This window comes from Ips typographus, linkage group LG10, assembly GCF_016097725.1.
Source record: "Ips typographus isolate SLU linkage group LG10, UJ_Ityp_2.0, whole genome shotgun sequence".
In the NCBI taxonomy this organism is placed as follows: domain Eukaryota; kingdom Metazoa; phylum Arthropoda; class Insecta; order Coleoptera; family Curculionidae; genus Ips; species Ips typographus.
This window is the reverse complement of record NC_138431.1, coordinates 3,592,977-3,607,694: the sequence shown is the minus strand read 5'-3', so window position 1 is coordinate 3,607,694 and position 14,718 is coordinate 3,592,977. Positions and strand designations below refer to the sequence as shown.

General features: G+C 33.0%; 3 protein-coding genes across 3 annotated transcripts; all 3 read left to right on the top strand.

Annotated features, from left to right (window-relative positions):
• The first annotated feature begins 173 nt into the window (after positions 1–173).
• On the top strand, positions 174–9,369 carry Dcps (Decapping enzyme, scavenger). The gene is made up of 4 exons (XM_081988753.1): positions 174–533; positions 586–731; positions 4,669–4,890; positions 9,042–9,369. The coding sequence occupies exons 1-4, from the start codon at positions 191–193 to the stop codon at positions 9,318–9,320; spliced, it is 990 nt and encodes a 329-aa protein (XP_081844879.1). The 5' UTR covers positions 174–190; the 3' UTR covers positions 9,321–9,369.
• Positions 9,327–10,413, top strand: LOC145735029 (uncharacterized). The gene has a single exon (XM_081988751.1). It carries the CDS (start codon positions 9,327–9,329, stop codon positions 10,398–10,400), a length of 1,074 nt encoding a protein of 357 aa, XP_081844877.1. The 3' UTR covers positions 10,401–10,413.
• A 1,588-nt stretch (positions 10,414–12,001) lies between these two features.
• Positions 12,002–13,456, top strand: LOC145735035 (uncharacterized). Its single transcript, XM_081988758.1, has one exon. It carries the CDS (start codon positions 12,779–12,781, stop codon positions 13,439–13,441), a length of 663 nt encoding a protein of 220 aa, XP_081844884.1. The 5' UTR covers positions 12,002–12,778; the 3' UTR covers positions 13,442–13,456.
• The last annotated feature ends 1,262 nt before the right edge of the window (positions 13,457–14,718 follow it).

Below are 14,718 nucleotides of genomic sequence, written 5' to 3'. Positions count from 1 at the left end.
TGTCAGGGCAAATGGGAACTGTCACTGTCAACGTCAGTGTCAAAAAACGTAAACACAACCAATGGAAACGATTTGTGGTCCTTGTTTACTGTATGTGCTAGAAAAAGAAAGCCAGACAAGTTCAATAATTGACAGCTGACATTTCTCATTTAAAAAAAAAAACAGCTATCTTCACGTTTATTATTTAAAGATGGCCACCAAGGACGCGGTAAATGATGAAGTGGTTGTTCCCAACAAAAAACCCAAACTAAACGAAAATCCAGCCGATTCAATCCATGACGAGTTGAAAGACTTATCCGACTTCAAACTAAAATCCGTGCTGCACAACAACACTACAAGAAAAACGGTTTGTCTGCGAGGAAGTTTCGAATCGAAAGCAGGCGAAGCCATTGTCCTTTTAGAGAAAACTGCCTTTGCTGGGGAGAATTTAACGGAAAACAGTGAATATTTCACGAAACGCAGCTTACTGGAGAAGGTGTTCCAGAACGACGCTTATGGGGATTACAAGTATTTTCCTGTACCTGAATTAAATAGTAAGTAGCCCCATTCGAATAAGGTTCACAGACTGATTGAGGGTATGTGCAGGTATTAAGACCACGGTAATCCACCCGGCTACTGAGAAACACATCAGTAAATACTCGTGCCAAAACAGTTATATGGTGGAGGAAACCCCGGAAGTTTATAGAGATTTGGTTTTGCCACATATAACAACAGACCAGTTTGATTTAAAGGTAAACTATGTAGAAAGTTGAGTAGTTTAATTGGTATTATTAATTTTAGTTTTAATTGCTTACTTAATTGCTGTTTAAACAAGTTGCATCTTCTTAAACCTTTCATTTTTAGAAGAAAAGCCTCTATAATACAAAGTAAGGTTAAGTCAGGGGTTAATTGCATTTTATGAGGGAAATCAGTGATTCTCCAACTGTGTTTTTGACATTTTAGCTTACAGAAAACCTTCCAAGTGTCACCAGTGGTTCTCAAACTGTCTAACGATTTAATTCCAAAACCGTAAACTGTCAATCTTTCTGGATTTTTGACAAACCAAAAATAGAAAAGAAAATTATTAACATTAAGCTTCAAAAACTACAAAAACATTTTTGTTAAACTCAAACTTCTGGTTAAAATTAAACTAAACTTAGATAACAGACCTTAATGAATCCAAAAAGATGTCCAGAACATAAAAAGTATTGTTAAGTAAAATTCCAAAAACAAGGAAAAGTTGTGGAAAGAAGCATCAAATAAAGCTGACAATAATATGTCTTCTGTCAAATTTGACATCTTTTTGACCTAACCCGTTACAGCTATTGTGCCAAATTTGACAGATGTCATCGGTTGGATGAGTGTTTTTATTGAAGTGATGAAAATTATCCTACAGTCTTTGTTTTTGACTAATTTGACAGTTTAAGTCATTTTGTCAAAATTTGACAATGAAAAAGGACCGAGAACGTCAAAGTTGGCAGTCGAAACAGGGAAACAATGTCTAAAACTGTTTGACTACTTATTTTGACAGGTTTTCCAACATACACACAATTAGAAAGTAAGCGGGGTTGCCGCGTCAATTTTGACATTCCAAAGACAGTTTTGATTGGTCTAAGACATTATTTGACAATTCTTGTACTGCCAATCTTGACAATTCCACGAGAGGAAAGCAATTTGTTCAGTTATTTTTGTAGAAAATTAAGTAAAAGGTTTCTGGTATCCATTTGGACAGTCTGAAGGATTCTAGTGTCAGTTTTTGACTAATAACAGCTGTCAAACTAATCTACTAGTGTCTGGAAATTTGACAGCTGTCACTTACGCATACAAATATTCTCAAGTCAAGAAAATGTTTCTAATGAAGAAATTTAAGTTTTGTCCCCTAAAAACTTTGACATGTCATATTTCAGAAAGTAGTAAGGGAATTAAGGTAAAATATTTTTGACAGATGTCCACCTAATTTATCATCACAACTGTGTCAAGTTTGACAGCTGTCACTTGCTTACAACTCAATGACAGAGAAACAATTTATAACACTTTGAGTTACTTATTTTGACACGTTTCCAACACTGCCAAGATTTTGACCATTTGAGGTGGTAAGCAGGGTTGCCGCGTCAAATTAGTGACACTTGACATTTGTCATTTTTTAAAGATTTTTTCTGATTTTGTCTTATTTTGACAGGTGTTAATTTTCAAGTAATTTTTCGAGAAATATTAATTTTTGACAGCTGTCATTATTTTAAGATTTTTTCTGAATTTGTGCACTTTTGACGTTTTATTAATTTTTTAAAGATTTCTTCTAAATTTGACATTTCAAGAAATTTTTCAGAAATATCAATTTTTGACTGTTGTCATTATTTTAAGATTTTTTCTGAATTTGTGCACTTTTGACATTTGCCATTTTTTTAAAGATTTTTTCTGATTTTGTCTTATTTTGACAGTTGTTAATTTTCAAGTAATTTTTCCAGAAATATTAATTTTTGACAGCTGTCATTATTTTACTCAATTTGTGCACTTTGACATTTTTGTAATTTTTTAAAGATTTCTTCTAAATTTGACATTTCAAGAAATTTTTCAGAAATATTAATTTTTGACAGCTGTCATTATTTTAAGATTTCTTCTGAATTTGTGCACTTTTGACATTTGCCATTTTTTTAAAGATTTTTTCTGATTTTGTCTTATTTTGACAGTTGTTAATTTTCAAGTAATTTTCCCAGAAATGTTAATTTTTGACAGCTGTCATTATTTTAAGATTTTTACTGAATTTGTGCACTTTTGACATTTTTGTAATTTTTTAAAGATTTCTTCTAAATTTGACATTTCAAGAAATTTTTCAGAAATATCAATTTTTGACAGTTGTCATTATTTAAAGTAATTTTTCCTGAAATATTAATTTTTGACAGCTGTCATTATTTTAAGATTTCTTCTGAATTTGTGCACTTTTGACATTTGCCATTTTTTAAAGATTTTTTTCGATTTTGTCTTGTTTTGACAGCTGTTAGTTTTCAAGTAATTTTTCCAGAAATATTAATTTTTGACCGCTGTCATTATTTTAAGATTTTTACTGAATTTGTGCACTTTTGACATTTTTGTAATTTTTTAAAGATTTCTTCTAAATTTGACATTTCAATAAATTTTTCAGAAATATTAATTTTTGACAGCTGTCATTATTTCAAGTAATTTTTCCTGAAATATCAATTTTTGACAGCTGTCATTATTTTAACATTTTTTCTGAATTGGTGCACTTTTGACATTTGCCATTTTTTTAAAGATTTTTTCTGATTTTGTCTTATTTTGACAGTTGTTAATTTTCAAGTAACTTTCCCAGAAATATTAATTTTTGACAGCTGTCATTATTTTAACATTTTTTTTCTCAATTTGTGCACTTTTGACATTTTTGTAATTTTTTAAAAATTTCTTCTAAATTTTACATTTCAAGAAATTTTTCAGAAATATCAATTTTTGACAGTTGTCATTATTTCAAGTAATTTTTCCTGAAATATTAATTTTTGACAGCTGTCATTATTTTAAGATTTCTTCTGAATTTGTACACTTTTGACATTTGCCATTTTTTTAAAGATTTTTTCTGATTTTGTCTTATTTTGACAGTTGTTAATTTTCAAGTAATTTTCCCAGAAATATTAATTTTTGACAGCTGTCATTATTTTAAGATTTTTTACTGAATTTGTGCACTTTTGACATTTGCCATTTTTTAAAGATTTTTTTCGATTTTGTCTTGTTTTGACTGCTGTTAGTTTTCAAGTAATTTTTCCAGAAATATTAATTTTTGACCACTGTCATTATTTTAAGATTTTTACTGAATTTGTGCACTTTTGACATTTTCGTAATTTTTTAAAGATTTCTTCTAAATTTGACATTTCAAGAAATTTTTCAGAAATATCAATTTTTGACAGTTGTCATTATTTCAAGTAATTTTTCCTGAAATATTAATTTTTTACAGCTGTCATTATTTTAAGATTTCTTTTGAATTTGTGCACTTTGATATTTTTGTAATTTTTTAAAGATTTCTTCTAAATTTGACATTTAAAGAAATTTTTCTGAAATATCAATTTTTGACAGTTGTCATTATTTTAAGATTTTTACTGAATTTGTGCACTTGTGACATTTTTGTAATTTTTTAAAGATTTCTTCTAAATTTGACTTTTCAAGAATTTTCCAGAAATATCAATTTTTGACAGTTGTCATTATTTTAAGATTTTTTCTGAATTTGTGCACTTTTCACATTTTTGTAATTTTTTTAAAGATTTTTTCTGATTTTGTTTTATTTTGACAGTTGTTAATTTTCAAGTAACTTTCCCAGAAATATTAATTTTTGACAGCTGTCATTATTTTAAGATTTTTTCTAAATTTGACATTTCAAGAAATGTTTCAGAAATATCAATTTTTGACAGTTGTCATTATTTCAAGTAATTTTTCCTCAAATATTAATTTTTGACAGTTGTCATTATTTTAAGATTTTTTCTGAATTTGTGCACTTTTGACATTTGTAATTTTTTTAAAGATTTTTTCTGATTTTGTCTTATTTTGACAGTTGTTAATTTTCAAGTAATTTTTCCAGAAATATTAATTTTTGACAGCTGTCATTATTTTAAGATTTTTTCTGAATTTGTGCACTTTAAATTCTCTCGACATTTTTTTCTAAATTTTTTTTTTTTTTGTGTTGATTTTTAGTGGGTTTACAATATTCTCGAGCACAAATCGGAAAAGGACAGGATTCTGGTAGAAGACTTGGATCCTACTGACGGTTTCGTGACGGTGCCAGACCTAAAATGGAACGGAGAAGTTGACACCCTGTATTTTCTGGCTATTTGCGTGAGAAGAGACCTGAAATCGGTACGCGATTTAACTGGGGAACATTTGCCCCTATTGAGGAATATCAAGAGAAAAACTACGGTAAGTACAAACCAATTTTAAAGAGGGTAAACCGCTGAGTAAAATTTTCCACTCTAATTCCCAGTAATTCCCGATAGCTAACCTAAGAATACCCATCAATTTTCTAAAATACCACAACTGAACAAAAAAAAATTTTCTTTATTGAAAAAAGCCAAAAAAATGCAAAGATTTAGCCGGAAGAAGACATCAACTGCTGCTTATTTTAATTGGGACACCCTGTACGGAATTTACGTCAAATTCTAGACGTATGTCATGTATTGATGTCATACTCAGATATTTTTCTTGAAATTTGATACTTTCAGTCCCCGAAACAATTTTAATTTCAATTCACACCAGAAAACGGTTTTTCTTAGTTTTTGTGATTTATCCTGTTAAACAGGGTTTGTTTACAAACTTTATGCGAAAAAACGTCAAAATTGATGATAGAGGGTGGTCAAAAAACAATTAGATCTAAAAAAATGACAGAAAGTCTAGTTTTTCAAATAAAACACTCCTTTATTATTTAAATTTTTCAGAAATACCAATTTTTGACAGTTGTCATCATTTTAAGATTTTTTCTGAATTTGTGCACTTTTGACATTTCAGGTAATTTTTACGAAAATGTTAATTTTTATTTTTTTTTGACAACTTTCGATATTTGTCATTTCAAATATTTTTAGTTTTGACAGTTGTTAATGCATATTTAAGTAATTTGTTCAGTAATGTCAGTTTTTGACAGCTGTCATTTTTTTAAGTTTTTACCTGAATTTATCTAAATTTGAGAGTTTGAACTGTCAGACTATCTACTGACATAAGAAAGCAATATCAGGTAAAGTCAGGGAGAAAAGTGGTGTTGGAAGTTTGAACTGGCAGAAAGACAGTTCAAATGGACAGTCAGGGACAAAATTGCCTGTAAAACTCACTTGTAGTGGGAAAATAGCTGTTTTAAGCACATTTTTGGAATCCTCATTAAATTTCCTATCTAATGACATAAAAAAAGATTACAAAATTTTGTACAGTCAGGGAAAAAAGCAGTTTCAAAGTTTGAACTGCCAGAAACACAGTTTGAAAGAACCGTCAGGGACAAAATTGCCTGTAAAGCCCACTTGGAGTGAGTAAATGTCTATTTTAAACACATTTTTGGAATCCTCATTAAATTTCCTATCTATTGACATAAAAGAGACTACAACATTTTGTACAGTCAGGAAAAAAAGCGGTGTCAAAGTTTGAACTGCCAGAAACACAGTTTGAAAAGACAGTTAGAGGCAAAATCTCCTGTAAAATTCACTTGTAGTGGGAAAATAGCTGTCTTAAGCACATTTTTGGAATCTTCATTAAATTTCCTATCTAATGACATAAAAAAGACTATGAAATTTTGTACAGTCAGGGAAAAAAGCGGTGTTAAAAGTTTGAACTGCCAGAAACACAGTTTGAAAGAACAGTTAGAGACAAAATCACTTGTAAATCCCACTCGGAGTGAGTAAATGTCTATTTTAAGCAAATTTTTGGAATCTTCATTAAATTTCCTATCTAATGACATAAAAAGGATAACACAATTTTGTACAGTCAGGGAAGAAAGCGGTGTCAAAGTTTGAACTGCCAGAAACACAGTTAGGGACAAAATCTCTTGTAAAGCCCACTTGAAGTGAGTAAATGTCTGTTTTAAGCACATTTTTGGAATCCTCATTAAATTTCCTATCTAATGACATAAAAAACACTACAAAATCAGGTAAAGTCAGGAAGAAAAGTGGTGTCAACATTTGAATTGTTAGAAACACAGTTTGAAAAGATGGTTAGGGGCAAAATCTTCTGTAAAACTGACTTGTAGTGGGAAAATAGCTGTTTTAAGCACATTTTTGGAATCTTCATTAAATTTCCTTTCTAATGACATAAAAAAGACTATGAAATTTTGTACAGTCATGGAAAAAAAGCGGTGTCAAAGTTTGAACTGTCAGAAACACAGTTTGAAAGAACAGTCAGAGACAAAATCACTTATAAAACCCACTTGGAGTTAGTAAATGTCTATTTTAAGCACATTTTTGGAATCCTCATTAAATTTCCTATCTAATAACATAAATAAGACTGAACAATTTTGTACAGTCAGGAAAAAAAGCGGTGTCAAAGTTTGAACTGCCAGAAACACAGTTTCAAAAGACAGTTAGAGGCAAAATCTCCTGTAAAACTCACTTGTAGTGGGAAAATAGCTGTCTTAAGCACATTTTTGGAATTTTCATTAAATTTCCTATCTAATGACATAAAAAGGACAACAAAATTTTGTACAGTCAGGGAAAAAAGCAGTGTCAAAGTTTGAACTGCCAGAAACACAGTTTGAAAGAACCGTCAGGGACAAAATTGCCTGTAAAGCCCACTTGGAGGGAGTAAATGCCTATTTTAAACACATTTTTGGAATCCTCATTAAATTTCCTATGTAATGACATAAAAAAGACAACAAAATTTTGAACTGCCAGAAACACAGTTTGAAAGAACAGTCAGAGACAAAATCACTTGTAAAACCCACTTGGAGTTAGTAAAGGTCTATTTTAAGCACATTTTTGGAATTCTCATTAAATTTCCTATCTAATGACATAAAAAGGATAACACAATTTTGTACAGTCAGGGAAGAAAGCGGTGTCAAAGTTTGAACTGCCAGAAACACAGTTAGGGACAAAATCTCTTGTAAAGCCCACTTGAAGTGAGTAAATGTCTGTTTTAAGCACATTTTTGGAATCCTCATTAAATTTCCTATCTAATGACATAAAAAGGATAACACAATTTTGTACAGTCAGGGAAGAAAGCGGTGTCAAAGTTTGAACTGCCAGAAACACAGTTAGGGACAAAATCTCTTGTAAAGCCCACTTGAAGTGAGTAAATGTCTGTTTTAAGCACATTTTTGGAATCCTCATTAAATTTCCTATCTAATGACATAAAAAACACTACAAAATCAGGTAAAGTCAGGAAGAAAAGTGGTGTCAACATTTGAATTGTTAGAAACACAGTTTGAAAAGATGGTTAGGGGCAAAATCTTCTGTAAAACTGACTTGTAGTGGGAAAATAGCTGTTTTAAGCACATTTTTGGAATCTTCATTAAATTTCCTTTCTAATGACATAAAAAAGACTATGAAATTTTGTACAGTCAGGGAAAAAAGCGGTGTCAAAAGTTTGAACTGCCAGAAACACAGTTTGAAAGAACAGTCAGAGACAAAATCACTTGTAAATCCCACTCGGAGTGAGTAAATGTCTATTTTAAGCACATTTTTGGAATCCTCATTAAATTTCCTATCTAATAACATAAATAAGACTGAACAATTTTGTACAGTCAGGAAAAAAAGCGGTGTCAAAGTTTGAACTGCCAGAAACACAGTTTCAAAAGACAGTTAGAGGCAAAATCTCCTGTAAAACTCACTTGTAGTGGGAAAATAGCTGTCTTAAGCACATTTTTGGAATCTTCATTAAATTTCCTATCTAATGACATAAAAAGGACAACAAAATTTTGTACAGTCAGGGAAAAAAGCAGTGTCAAAGTTTGAACTGCCAGAAACACAGTTTGAAAGAACCGTCAGGGACAAAATTGCCTGTAAAGCCCACTTGGAGTGAGTAAATGCCTATTTTAAACACATTTTTGGAATCCTCATTAAATTTCCTATGTAATGACATAAAAAAGACAACAAAATTTTGAACTGCCAGAAACACAGTTTGAAAGAACAGTCAGAGACAAAATCACTTGTAAAACCCACTTGGAGTTAGTAAAGGTCTATTTTAAGCACATTTTTGGAATTCTCATTAAATTTCCTATCTAATGACATAAACAAGACTGAAAAATTTAGTACAGTCAGGGAAAAAAGCGGTGTTAAAGTTTGAACTGCCAGAAACACAGTTAGGGACAAAATTTCTTGTAAAACTGACTTGAAGTGAGTAAATGTCTGTTTTAAGCACATTTTTGGAATCCTCATTAAATTGCCAATCTAATGACATAAAAAAGACAACAAAATGTTGTACAGTCAGGGAAAAAAGCGGTGTCAAAGCTTCAACTGCTAGAAACACAGTTTCTGGACGGTCCAGAGTACAAAATTCCGACAAATTTATGAATTCCGACCTTAGCAATACCAATTGTCCTTTCCACAAAGCGGTTTACTAGAGTTTTAGCGATTTTCGGTTGTAATCCATCATTTCAGGAAGCGATCAAATCCAAATACGGATTGGACGCGTCGCAATTGAGAGTTTACCTGCACTACCAACCCTCGTTCTACCATTTGCACGTGCATTTCACGTATTTGAAACACGAAGCGCCGGGGATTTTAGCGGAAAGAGCCCACCTACTAACCACGGTAATAAACAATCTGGAAATCACCTCCGATTACTATAAGAAAGCCACGATTCCCTTTATTTTGCGCGAAAATGACGGGATGTTTTTACCCTTTGAACGACAAGGATTACTGACCAAACTCCCCTAAAACATAATGGAGTGCTTCAAATTTGTTGTGATCGAACTAAGGCCTAAACTACAAAGTGCGAACGTTTTTATCAGTCTGGAAAACCCCAAAAAAGTCACCTCGGTTAATCTACAAAGTGACTCGGTTCAGTTGCGTTTCGAAGGTGGTTGTGGTGGTACAATTGACTTTTCTGGCTTCAAAGCGGTGCCATCTAGTTTAGCTTCGGTGAAACTAACTTCAAATTGTGTTTCCTTCAGATTCTGCACTGCGCAACCATCCAAACTTGGTAGTTTTAAGAGTGAACTGTTAAACAACCCCTCCCCCGCTCCCGCGGTCCCTAAAATCCCCGTATGTGCTGCGCAGACGGAATATTCACTAAACTGCACTAATTGCCGGAACAATTTAAACGGTACAACCCTGAAATTTGACAGGGTGTTGCCTTTGCCAGACTCTGTAGATCAGAGTGACTGGTTTTGTCACTCGCGCACCAATCACAACCTGGAACCAACTGTAAAAGACTTGTTTTTCTCAGCCTGTTTTGTGCACATCAACCAACTGAATGTTTCTGGTAAAAGTTTGACTAAAAACGGGGTTTTTGTGTGTAAGTACTGTTTGAACTGGCTTGGTATTCAGCACGGTAGTACTACCGTTAAATTCTGGCTTAACTGTGCTAATTTCGCTTCTCCTGACAGTCAGGAAGGCAATACAAGCACCGGATTAAGCGACTCGTTCCTAGCAATTAACAATTCCTTCAACAAACTGTTAAACACCTCAAAAATTATATTTTTTCTTAAAAATTCGGACGGTACAGCGGATCGGCTGTTACTCTGGATTATTGAGAAACAACTGGATCTGGTGATAACCGATCAAAATGGTAGAAAACAGACTAAAGTGGCCAAAGTGTTGTTTCGGTTTATTCGTACTAAAGACGATGAAATTCTTCAAACGTGGTTTGAAGATCAAACGGTCGATTTGGTGGACGTGTCCAAAAATATGATGTTGGAAGTGTTGAAACATTTGTACTTGCACAACGACCTTTTTCCCGATCAGTTTAAGAAGTCTAACGATTTTCTTATTTCCTATTTGTTTATGTATGAATAAAATTTTGAATGCGCTTGTTAATGTTTTATTCCGGTCTCTTTGACATTTGACTACATTTTGGTACAAAAATCCACTCTGTATCTATCATACAATCAAAGCAAACAGTGCTTTCTTGTGTCACTTTGACATTTCTCTACTTGGCGCTGTTACTGAATATTTTTTTACACAAACTATACAGGGTGGACTAATAAAGCATTTTTTTACTTAAAACGGTTTGGTGATTCGTCCTGTTAAAACAGGGTTTGTTTACAAACTTTATGCGAAAAAACGTCAAAATTGATGATAGAGAGTGGTCAAAACACATCAGTTCTAAAAAATGACAGAAAGTCTAGTTTTTCCAATAAAACACTCCTTTATTATTTAAATTTAAGCTAAGTTTGTATTAGGTCACTTATTTAGAAAATTCCTTCTTTAAATTGACACATTACTGTAACTGTCAAATTGTAACTGTCAAAATAACCTTAAGGCTATTAAAGGTTAAGCCACTATCTGTCGAATTCACTCAATATGTCAGTATCAGTTATTTGCAACCCTTTTTGTATGTCAGTGGATAGCCAATCAAATGGGATTTCCAAAAATACGACACCTTGTATTGGTAGGTTGCTCCGTTTGGCCGCCAGAGGTCTCTTTTTCAAAAAATCCTGTAATTACTGTCCTGATATTTGGCACAATGTCAAATAGCAAGATTGTAGATAAAAAATGATTAAGGTCGATTTTCGCTTGCACTAACTGGGCCAGCATAACGCAAAACCCATTAGGATAGTGGCGGTGTTTCAGGCAAATTTGACCCTTACGAAAATTGTCGTTTACAAAAACAGTTTTCCATGAGATTTCCGCCCTAGGTCACGTGACCGTGTTTTTTTTCGAATTTTCCGTGGTCAAATTAGCCCTAAAACAGTCAAAAAGTGTTTCTGGTGCACCCCGTAACGAAACCGTAAATAACACGCGTATTTGTGGTACTTTATATGTCGATGGACAGCCAATGAAATGAACTTTCTAAAAATATCCCACTTGAGTTGATAGGTTAGACTGTTTGGCCGCTAGAGGGCGTTAAATTTGATTGAAAATTTTTTTTTGGCATCCTCTCATTTAATCCTGAATAACTCGATTATTTGTACCATTTACGTCACGTGATCGTGACAATTTCAATTCGCAGCTGGCAACACTGTAAAGTTAAGTTGACACTTACAGTCACGTGACATGGAAAATGTCAATTTTAATTTTAAACCTAACCTCGAAAAGTCTGTAAATTACATATAAACAGTCGGGAAAGCTGAAATTGCAAAAGCACGTCACGTGATCGTGACACTTTATGTTCGCAACTGACAACACTGTAAAGTTAAGTTGAAACTTGTCAACAACAGTCACGTGACTCGGAAAATTACGTTTTTGACATCGAAAAATCTGTCTTTTGACATTTGTCATTTTTTTAAAGATTTTTTCTGAATTTGTCTAAATTTGACATTTCAAGTAATTTTTACAGAAATGTTAATTTATAATTTTTTTTCTGAATTTGTCAACTTTTGATATTTGTCATTTTTTCAATTTTTTTTTAAATTTGTTTAATTTTTGTTGTTAATATGTTAATATGCATTTAAGTAATTTGTTCGGTATTGTCAATTTTTGACAGCTGTCATTTTTTAAGTTTTTTCAGAATTTGTCTAAATTTGACAGTTGGAACTGTCAGATTATCTACTGACATAAAAAAAAACCTACAATATCAGGTAAAGTCAGGGAGAAAAGTGGTGTCAAAATTTGAACTGTCAGAAACATAGTTTGTAAAAATAGTCAAGGACAAAATCGCCTGTAAAACTCACTTGGAGTGAGGAAATGGTTGTTTTAAGCACATTTTTGGAATCCTCATTAAATTTCCTATCTAATGACATAAAAAAGACTACAAAATTTTGTACAGTCAGGGAAAAAAGCAGTGTCAAAATTTGAACTGCCAGAAACACAGTTTGAAAAGACAGTTAGGGACAAAATTGCCTCTAAAACCCACTTGGAGTGAGTAAATGTCTGTTTTAAGCACATTTTTGGAATCCTCATTAAATTTCCTATCTAATGACATGAAAAAGACTACAAAATTTTGTACAGTCAGGGAAAAAAGCAGTGTCAAAATTTGAACTGCCAGAAACACAGTTTGAAAAGACAGTTAGGGACAAAATTGCCTCTAAAACCCACTTGGAGTGAGTAAATGTCTGTTTTAAGCACATTTTTGGAATCCTCATTAAATTTCCTATCTAATGACACAAAAAAAAGACTACAACATTTTGTACAGTCAGGGGAAAAAGCTGTGTTAAAGTTTGAACTGCCATAAACACAGTTTGAAAAGACAGTCAAGGGAAAAATCGTCTGTAAAATTCACTTGGAGTGAGAAAATGTCTGTTTTAAGCACATTTTTTGGAATTCTCATTAAACACTCGCGCACCAATCACAACTTGGAACCATCTGTAACAGACTTGTTTTACTCAGCCTGTTTTGTGCACATAAATCAACTGAATGTTTCTGGTAAAAGTTTGACTAAAAACGGGGTTTTTGTGTGTAAGTACTGTTTGAACTGGCTTGGTATTCAGCACGGTAGTACTACCGTTAAATTCTGGCTTAACTGTGCTAATTTCACTTCTCCTGACAGTCAGGAAGGCAATACAAGCACCGGATTAAGCGACTCGTTCCTAGCAATTAACAATTCCTTCAACAAACTGTTAAACACCTCAAAAATTATATTTTTTCTTAAAAATTCGGACGGTACAGCCGATCGGCTGTTACTCTGGATTATTGAGAAACAACTGGATCTGGTGATAACCGATCAAAATGGTAGGAAACAGACTAAAGTGGCGAAAGTGTTGTTTCGGTTTATTCGTACTAAAGACGATGAAATTCTTCAAACGTGGTTTGAAGATCAAACGGTCGATTTGGTGGACGTGTCCAAAAATATGATGTTGGAAGTGTTGAAACATTTGTACTTGCACAACGACCTTTTTCCCGATCAGTTTAAGAAGTCTAACGATTTTCTTATTTCCTATTTGTTTATGTATGAATAAAAGTTTGAATGCGCCTGTTAATGTTTTATTCCGGTCACTTTGACATTTGACTACATTTTGGTACAAAAATCCACTCTGTAACTGTTATACAGCCAGACTTATGGCCTGTCAAAGCAGACAGTGCGTTTTCCGGTAACTTTGACGTTTACGAGTTTGAAACTGTCGCTGAATCTTTTTTTCCACATAATATACAGGATGATCTAATAAAGCATTATTTTGGCTACATTTTGGTAAAAAAATCCACTCTGTAACTGTCATACAACCAGACTTATGGCCTGTCAAAGAAGACAGTAGTTTTTAGTGTCAATTTGACATTTTCTCGCTCGGCGCTGTCACTAACTGTTTTTTTTTCACAAACTATACAGGGTGATCTAATAAAGCATTGTTTTGGCTACATTCTGGTGAAAAAATCCACTTTGTAACTGTCTTACAACCAGACTTATGACCTGTCAAAGCAGACAGTAGTTTTTAGTGTCACTTTGACATTTTCTCGCTCGGCGCTGTCACTAACTGTTTTTTTTTCACAAACTATACAGGGTGATCTGATAAAGCATTGTTTTGACGACATTTTGGTAAAAAAATACAGTCTGTAACTGTCATACAACCAGACTTATAGCCTGTCAAAGCAAACAGTAGTTTTTAGTGTCACTTTGACAATTATCCACTTGGCGCGGTTACTAAAAATTTTTTAAGCACAAACTATACAGGGTGATCTAGTAAAACATTGTTTTGGCTACATTTTGGTACAAAAATCCACTCTGTAACTGTCGTACAACTAGACTTATGGCCTCTCAAAGCAGACTGTGCTTTTCAGTGTTACTTTGACATTTTCTCGCTCGGCGCAGTCACTGAAAATTATACATGGTGGACTAATAAAGCATTATTTTGGCTACATTTTGGTACAAAAATCCACTCTGTAACTGTCATACAACCAGACTTATAGTCTGTCAAAGCAGATAGTGCCTTTTAGTGTCACTTTGACATTTTCTCCACTTGGCGCAGTCACTAAAAACTTTTTAAACACAAACTATACAGGGTGGACTAATAAAACATTGTTTTGGCTACATTTTGGTGAAAAAATCCTCTCTGTATCTGTCATACAACCAGACTTATGGTCTGTCAAAGCAGACAGTAGTTTTTAGTGTCAATTTGACATTTCTCCACGGCGCGGTCACTAAAAATTTTTTAAACACAAATTATACTGGGTGGACTAATAAAGCATTGTTTTGGCTACATTTTGGTGAAAAAATCCACTTTGTAACTGTCATACAACCAGA

Coding starts and splice junctions, on each gene's coding strand:
- Dcps (XM_081988753.1), top strand. CDS start 191: ATGGCCACCAAGGACGCGGTAAATGATGAAGTGGTTGTTCCCAACAAA. Junction 534..585: donor TCCTGTACCTGAATTAAATA/GTAAGTAGCCCC, acceptor GGGTATGTGCAG/GTATTAAGACCACGGTAATC. Junction 4,891..9,041: donor ATATCAAGAGAAAAACTACG/GTAAGTACAAAC, acceptor CCATCATTTCAG/GAAGCGATCAAATCCAAATA.
- LOC145735029 (XM_081988751.1), top strand. CDS start 9,327: ATGGAGTGCTTCAAATTTGTTGTGATCGAACTAAGGCCTAAACTACAA.
- LOC145735035 (XM_081988758.1), top strand. CDS start 12,779: ATGTCTGTTTTAAGCACATTTTTTGGAATTCTCATTAAACACTCGCGC.